Raw genomic sequence first — 8791 nt, forward strand, 5'->3', positions numbered from 1 at the left:
GATTTGGTTCTTCTTGCTACTTCTTCTCTGCGGAGTCTAAGTCCTGGGATAAATCAAGAGAGTTCTGCAGAGCCAGAGATGCTGATCTGACAGTGATAAACACAAATGACGGAAATGTACATTGTTTTATTTAGTTCATGTCTGTTTGGATTACATATTTTTCAGAGGAAATATAAAAGAAATATCTTAATAACAGAGCTTAGACAACAGTAACAAGAATAATGATAATTTCGTAAAATGTTAGGCACAACACACTAAACACATTATTTAAAACAAGCAAAACTTGTTTGTTTTTATCTACAAAATCTGAATTCCAATGTTCTGCAGAACTTCGCAAAAAGACACTTTCTGTTCCTCCTGCTTGGTGTCAGGAAATAGTTTTAACATCTGTCAGGTATTTTTATATGCAGCTGTTGCAACAACTTTAGAGTCTTAGCTATGGCCTTGTTGATTTTTACACCGCACAACTTCTATACAAAGCCAGTGGGAAACCATTAACATTCAATATCCAAAGACAGTTCTTAGAAAATTTATGAAACAAACAAACTGAGGGGATGTGGAATGTGAGGAGGATGGATTTTGTCTTCAAATAATTAGATATTTTGGTGAGTGAAATTATCAATATGATTAATTATATTCGAAAATTATGAGGTTGTTTTCATTTGTATAGCGATTTATTACGTTTATTTAGAGCCCCTCAACTCCTCATTAACCCTTGTGTTATCCTATGACCCCACCCTTACATTGACGTGTTATCCCTACCGTGACAAAGGTGGATAAAGGTGAAGAGGATTTCATGTAATCCATGAAAACTAGTGAAGATCACAAATCATTGAAGAAAAAAGGTTCAGCGCACTGTCTAGTGGTTCAAGATGACCCAACTGCCAATGTTAAAGTGCCAGTGTTAAAGTGATTCAGACGTAGCACTATTAAAAGCCAAGGTGTGTAATGCACGGTCCCCCACTGACTTTGTGTATACAAGTGTCAGAAGATTCATAACCCCCTATTGTCACAGTAACGTCTGTCCAACACAAGAAGCTTTCAGCTTACATTTGTTTGCTCAGCTGTTGGACAGGACAAGTTAAATAAAACAGTAAAAGCGGAACTTCTGTTCTGTTTTAGTAACCCCACTTAGATTCACTTCATCGAGGCTTCCTGTCACAATGACTTTCCACCGCATCTATGACAACCTGTGGCAGGAAAAATTGTTCAGGGAACACATCAGTCTGCCAAGTGTTTCACATGTTCTTCGACTTTGCATCCTTAAAATGGAAGCCATTTATGGAAATCTTGATTCCAAAAATCCTGTCTGCCAGGTTTCCATATCAAATCCATCAGGTAAGAGTGAACTCACAGATAAAACAACCTGAATTCACTTTATGTTTTCTATTGTGCTTTCAGTTATAATTTTCCCCCTGTAGCTTCCATCAAGTCCAACAGGAGATGCTATCTCAGTGTTATTACTTTCATGGTGATGCTGAGTGTTCTTCTTATGGCTGGACTCGTCATTCTCGGCCTCCTCTGTGAGTATTTAACTCACAATAGACCAAATGTGACAATAAGATTCTGTCGTTTGACATTCAATTCAAAAATGTAATTACATTTTTTGCCTTTTACTAAGTTGTAGAATTAGAGGCTGCATGGTAATGTGATGGTTTACACTTTTGTTTCAAATAGTTAAGTCCCAGCTGGGAATTTTTTTTCTCTGTGTAGTTTGCATGTTCTCCCCGCACACACACGGGTTATTTTCTTCCTCCCACAGTCCAAAAACATGTTTCATAGGAGGATTGAAAAAGGAAAACATTTGTTGAAAAAAAATTTCATTGCAGATAATAAGTCTGACTATAGGATGCTTTATGAGTTGCCTATGGATTTTTTTATTTTTAAAATAGTTCTTTTTTTTACTTGGCTCACTGTTTTTGTAGAAAATTTTTGTGTTATTATAACACAACATGGAGTGGTATAGGCAACACTATAGTTCATGTTTTAAAATAAACTAGAACTATTTAAGTTAAAATTGTAAGGAAAGCAGAAACAGAAAGAGGTGGGATTCGTAAGTGTGATGAACCAGTCAAACTAGACATTTGTGCAACAAGGTCAAAGAAGCCAAATACGATTTTCAGGAGTTTCAGGTGGTCATGGATGCTTCAAAATCTGAGTTTTAATACATTTTTGTCTACATTTTTTTCTGCCGTCTATTCGAGACTATATTCAGTGTAAAAGCTAAGAAAAGAACGATGGGTCGGCAGGTCAAATGAAGATCTGTTTTATGTTTGACATTTTTTAGCTTTTATTATAGCAGGACCTTAAGCAATCTTTGCAAGAAACTACATGTAAATCTCTGTTTCTAAATGTAATAACTGTTTCCTTGTATAAGCAAACAAAATGTGGTACAAAGACTTGTGTAACAAATCAGTCTCACTAATGATTTTAAAAATATCAGCTCAGAAGAGAAAAATGAAAATAACGTGTTTTTGAAGAATGTTTTCCATGGAGATCTGTCTTTAGGCTCCCATTTCTCAGGGTGTATTAAGACTGGACACGTTTGATTTGTTTAAAATGAACTAGTCAAATGTTTACCCCAATAATCTGGAACAAATCTTTAGTCTGAATATGACTAAGTGCTACCTGGTCTCTGACCCATTTTTGATGTGGTCTTGGTTTGTTTCCAATCAGTTCGCTCTGAGTTTCCTCAGTCTGAATATGCTCCATGCTCAAAGTGGAACAACTGAACCAAAACCATAAAAGCCTGGCATTAGGGGATGTAAACAGAGTAATGGAGCAACAATGAGATCCCGACCAAATTAATCGGACTCAATCTAGAGTCTACTCTAGACCAACAGACTTTTCAAGTCTGCCTTATATCAGCTTGTTGGGTAATAATGTCAATCTTGTCTGTGCACCTTTACACTGACAGTCTGTTAGCTAACTGCACTTGTTTCACTATCCATTATGTCATTAAGTCACTGATAAAGATTTTTTGGCCTGAATTCATTTCAGATGGTGACACAGTAAGACATTTGTCAGAAATCTCTGACAGCAAAGAAAATTTGACTGAGCATCTGAATGCTGTCTTTGAGAGGATGAATACCAGCCTCATTGAAACAACCAAGAAGCTGATGGACTTTAAACAAAGTAAGTATGAAAATCCTGAAGTAAAAATCTACTTTGTGAAGATTCATTGTTCTCCTGAGAATATTCAATGCCCATGTGGGCAATGAAGGCATCTGGAGGGACGTGGTTTCTGTCCTGGTCGTGATAATGTAGACCAACTGGGCACCCTCTTTAGGGTGCTAGAGGGTTCGTGGGAGTTTGCTCCTCCAGTCTCTGTCTTTTATGAATTTGGAGAAGGCGTTTGACCCCATGGTATCTTGTGGAGGGTGCTCTGGGAGTGTGGGGTCAGGGGAGCCTTACTGAGGGCTGTCCGGTCTCTGTATAACCGGAGCAGGAGCTTGGTCCTCGTAGCCAGCAGGCAGTCTGACCCGATCACTGGTTCTGTTTATACTCTTTATGGACATCATTTTTAGGCGCAGCCAGGGGCCTTAGGAAGTCTGGTTTTGGGACCACAGGATTTCCTTTCTGCTCTTTGCAGATGATGTTGTCCTGTTAGCTTCATCGAGCCAGGATGTCCAGCATGTATTGGGGTTTGCTGCAGAGTGAGAAGGGGGTGGGATGAGGGACAGCACAGCTAAGTCTGAGGCCATGTCCAGAGACAGGTAGTTAGACCTTTCTGGGTGGGTGTAGGGCTCCTGCCACAATAGGAGGAGTTTAAGTATCTCAGGGTCTTGTTCACGAGTGAGGAAAGATCAGAGCGTGAGATCGACGGGTAGATGGGAGCAGCATCTGCTGTTATGCGTTTGTTATTATGGTCTTTGGGGGGAAGAGAGAGCTGAGCCAGAACGGAAAACTCTCAATTTACCAGTCGATCTTCGTTCTTTTTAATACTCACCTATGGTCATGAGCTCTGGGTCATGACTGAAAGGACCAGGTCCCTAATACAAGTCTCTGAAATGAGCTTCCTCCGTTTGGTGGCTGGGTGCTCCCTTAGAGACAGGGTCACCTCGGTCACCCGCAGAGAGCTCAGAGTAGAACCGTTGCTCCTTCACATCCTGAGGATCCAGTTCAGGTGGCTCGGGCATGTGGTCTGGATGTTCCAGGCATTTTCCAGTGGATGAAGGCCAGAGGAAGACTCAGGACACGCTGGAGAGACTATATCTGTTGGCTGGCCTGGAAACACCTGGGGTCACCCCAGAAGAGCTGGAGGAAGAGACTGGGAAGAAGGAAGTCCGGGCATCTCTGCTTCGACTGCTGCCCCCACCACCCATTCGATGAGCAGAAGAATATGAATGGATGGATAAAAGTAACATCTTCTATTATTTCATGGAACTCAAGCTATGAATAAAAAAATAACAATTAGGAAAATTAATAATGGTAAAAGTTTACTTAGTGTGATAAAGTTGTTGGAGTCAATTGTAAGAAAACAAATTGATTGATAATAACAGCTTTTTTCAAATTATTATTCTGTTAAAACTTTAACTTGACACTGTGGTGCATAGGTAGAGCAGTCAATCTCTGTTCTGAGGATTGCAGGTTTAGTTCCCACCTTGCCTGCTCATGTGTCGAAGAAGACACCAAACCCCACATTGTTCTCAGTGGTTGAGGTTGGCACCAGTGTTCAGCAGTGGAGCCACCATTAGTGTGTGAATGTGTGTTTGTGTGGGTGAATGGGACTAAGACTGTAAAGAAAAAAGATCTTGCCATATTTGCTGCATTAGTTGCCATTAACACCTATAGGCTGTTAAGCTTGATGTGCAACTTTGGTAAAGTTAACAAAAACTTCCTCATTAATTGGTATTAGAGCACATAACAGGCCAGGTTCTAATGTTGTAACTGATTTAAAAATACTCGATAGGTAATAAAACCATTTCTTGACACAAAGTAAGAGGGACAGAAAGTGACTTTCTGTAAAATTTTGCTGAGCTTTTGCACAAATTCAGAATCTGTGGATGAAAAAGAAATCAAATCTGCTTGTTTTGAGTAATGTGCTAATTGTGAGTTGCTTTACATTTCAAATGTACTCCAGGGAAATCAGGATGTCCTGCAGGATGGATCAGATTTGGTTCCTCTTGTTACTTCTTCTCTGTGGAGTCTAAGTCCTGGGATGAAGCAAGAGAGTCCTGCAGAGCCAGAGGAGCTGATCTGGTGGTGATAAACACCCAAGGTGAAAAGGTACTTGTTTCTTTAGTTTGTGTCTGTTTTGGGTTACTTTTTTTAAAGATAATACTAAAAAAACATCTTTACAACAGAGATTACACAAAAACAATAATATAATTATTTAGTGAGGATAACCCAAATCAGTCCAAACAAAGGAGGAAGTGATAACTGCAGTCAGCCCCACATTGAGGAAATCTAAAACACAGGATAGAGTTAGTAAGGGAAAACAGAAATTGCAGGGATAAAAATGACAGAGCCATCCTTACAGCATATATCAATTCAATTCAATTCAATTTTATTTGTATAGCCCAAAATCACAACAACAGTCGTCTCGATGGGCTTCGAAGTAAAACATGAAATCAAAAGGATCACGAATACAAAGAGTTCAATAGAAAAATACTAAAATGAACTAACAAACTGACTAAGCTATACTGGCATCCCTGCCCTTAGACCCCCCTTCGCGGTAAGGAAAAACTCCCAAAAAAACCGGATTCCGGAAAAAACGAAGAAACCTCAGGGGTGCCCACATGAAGGAGGGATCCTCCCCCAGGACGGACAGGCGATTTACCAGAAATCTTAGAGAAGAATTAACTTATCTAAATCTACAACTACATATATAAAAGTCCAGCAGACGAGCTTCATCCAGCCGTGGTTGTGGGGACAGTCAAAGGCGCGAGTCGAGCCGGAGACAGGAACCACAGGAGCAGACAGGAGCAGGAGCAGGAGCAGAGGCGAGGTACTCGGTCAGGTACAGAGCAGAGACGAGCCAGAGATGAGCCAGAGGCAGGATCCACAGCCAGGTGATGTCTCTGATGCAGGCGTTCAGTTTCTCTATCTGGTCATTCTGGTCAGGCTTCATGGATAAATACAACTGCGTATCGTCGGCATAACAATGAAAATTAATGCTGTGTTTCCTGATTATGTTTCCTAGGGGTAGCATATAAAGCGTAAACAGGATGGGTCCCAAGACTGAGCCCTGTGGGACTCCATAGTTGACTCGAGTGCACTGAGAGGAGTGGCCATTTACATTAACGAACTGATACCTATCGGACAGATAGGATTTAAACCACTGGAGAGCAGATCCTCTGATCCCTATGTCCTGCTCTAATCTATGGAGTAAAATACCGTGGTCGATAGTGTCAAAGGCTGCACTGAGGTCCAACAGGACCAGAATAGAAAGTAGACCCTTTTCTGAGGCCAATAACAAGTCATTAGAGACTCTAACTAGTGCAGTTTCCGTACTGTGGTGAGGTCTAAACCCCGACTGAAAGTCTTCAAAGTGGCTGTTGTCCTGTAGGTGGCAGTAAAGCTGCTTAACTACAACTCTTTCCAGGATTTTAGAAATAAAGGGCAGGTTTGATATCGGTCTATAGTTGGCCAAGATGCTAGGATCCAAACTGGGCTTTTTCAGAAGAAGTTTAACAACTGCATATTTAAAAGACTGTGGCACGTAACCCGTTTCCAGAGAGGCATTTATCATTGTTAATATGGGATCATTAATTAGGGGAAAAGTTTCTTTAAAAAGTCTAGTGGGAATTGGGTCTAACAGACAAGTTGAGGATTTGGAGGACGTAATAATTGATGTTATTTCCGCTTGATCCACAGCAGTGAAGCCGTCTAATGTTACAGAGGTTTCTATGGAGGCCTCCATTTCTACCGCTTCAGCCTGTTCTGGGCTGATAGTAGGAATAACTTGATTTAACTTATGTCTAATATTTGAGATTTTACTGTCGAAAAATGTAAGAAAATCATCAGAGCTGAGAGAAACAGGAACATGTGGTTCTACTGAGCTCTGACTGCGAGTTAATTTAGCAATAGTGCTAAAAAGAAATCTTGGATTGTTTCCATTCTCTGATATTAAGGTTGAATAGTACTGGCTTCTAGCTCTACGCAGAGCTTTTTTATAATTTAATAGGCTATGTTTCCAGATATCCAGAGACAGCTCTGAACCGGAGCGGCGCCATTCCCTTTCCAACTTACGGGTTTCTTGTTTAAGAGAACGAGTTTCAGCGTTAAACCACGGTGCTACTCGGTTTTGTCTGACGAACTTAGGTTTCAAGGGGGCAACAACATCGAGTGTACTCCTGAGGGCTTGTAAGGCATCATTAACAAAGTGGTCATTTATATTAGGACTGAAACTATGGGAGCTGGTCTCAGAGTATTTTCTCAGAATATCACTAAGTACTGGCTGAACTGTGTGTCTAAACTCAGACACAGAACGGTCAGTTAAGGTTCTTCTAAGCTGTTTCTTATTCACTGGGGCAGAAGGATGTTCCAGTGTAAGCTGGAAGGTAATCATAAAGTGATCAGAAATGATGGGGTTAAGAGGAAGGACACTCAGCTGGCTGATCTCTATACCATGGGTTAGAACAAGGTCCAGGGTGTGCTTATGACAGTGAGTGGGTTCATTCACACTTTGGGTGAAACCAACATCATCTAATAAAGCTGCAAAAGCCTTTCCTAGGCAGTCACTGGGGTCATCAACGTGAATATTAAAATCCCCTAATATTATAATTTGATCAGAATCTAAGACAATAGTCGATAGGAAGTCAAATGTAGGACTAAGAGGTTCTTCCTCAGGGGGAAGAGGAAAAGGCAAAACTCCAAAAAGAACTAGTTCCACACGACATAATACACTTCAATCTGTCCAGATGAGAGCAGTCAGGTAAATCCAAATCTTGAGAAGAACTTCTACAAACAAGACAACAAAAATCTCCTGACACAAAAAAAGGAAAAGAAGACAAAAGACTCACAGTAATCCAACACAGCAGTACTCTTCAGAAATTCACTCTGACAGTCACAGCAACATGAAATCAGACCAAAGAGCTGGCACCAGAGTGAATAGAAGTATCCGTATATATGTTGTTGTTTACAGGTGACAAACCTGCGTTTAAATGGACAAAAATAATCGGAATAAACGCGTAATCAGAAAAAACACGCGCCATGTAAACACACCGTTCAGAATACTCTGCCCTTATCAGACTCGTTCGGATCAAAATTTCTTTCCAATTGAGATAGGTGTGTTATGCCGATTGTTGATACGATCATGGTGCATATAAACAGTTTATTATTCTGATTGTAGGTCATTACTGCGCTGGCTTTGCGTCATGTGGTGGAACACTGGAACCAGTCAGCTGTTCTGTGCGACTGAACCACGTCTCTGTGCAAAGCACAGTGTTTGCAGGCGAGAGTGCTTTGTTATGGTGTGCTCTCCCGTTTCAGACAGCAGTCCATACGGCTGCTCTGCATTAGCGAGCGAGCTGCCGGACTCAGGAGATCCGTGTCTCCCGGGAAGACCATGTCTCCAAACAGATGAGCTCTGGGACAGTTTTGAGCTAACAGAGGCAGCTTTTGAATGAAAAAAAAAAGGCTGTGTAGAGTCAGACACAGGGTCAGGAGACAACAGATCAGGTCCAAATATGACGCTCGGTAAGGAAGGCAAACAATACATCACACTGAACTTCACTCAGTGCAAAGCTTAGGTATCCCTTGTGCTATTTTAGATGAGCCCACCCTTACTTTGACGTGTTCTCCCTACCATGACAAAGGTGGAAAGATTTCATGTAATCCATGGACA

At 41.0% G+C, this 8791-nt stretch overlaps 1 protein-coding gene across 1 annotated transcript in view; it reads left to right on the forward strand.

The window, feature by feature from the left end:
• The first annotated feature begins 1144 nt into the window (after positions 1-1144).
• The window catches only part of LOC110017399 (CD209 antigen-like protein D), a 73303-nt gene continuing 65656 nt past the window's right edge, over positions 1145-8791 (forward strand). The window contains exons 1-4 of the mRNA XM_023951047.1: positions 1145-1338; positions 1422-1523; positions 3001-3135; positions 5084-5229. Coding sequence (XP_023806815.1) covers positions 1164-1338; positions 1422-1523; positions 3001-3135; positions 5084-5229 — 558 coding nt within the window. The 5' untranslated portion in view covers positions 1145-1163. The remainder of the gene's footprint in view (positions 1339-1421; positions 1524-3000; positions 3136-5083; positions 5230-8791) is intronic.

The sequence above is a fragment of the Oryzias latipes genome, chromosome 21 (genome assembly GCF_002234675.1).
Source record: "Oryzias latipes chromosome 21, ASM223467v1".
NCBI lineage: Eukaryota > Metazoa > Chordata > Actinopteri > Beloniformes > Adrianichthyidae > Oryzias > Oryzias latipes.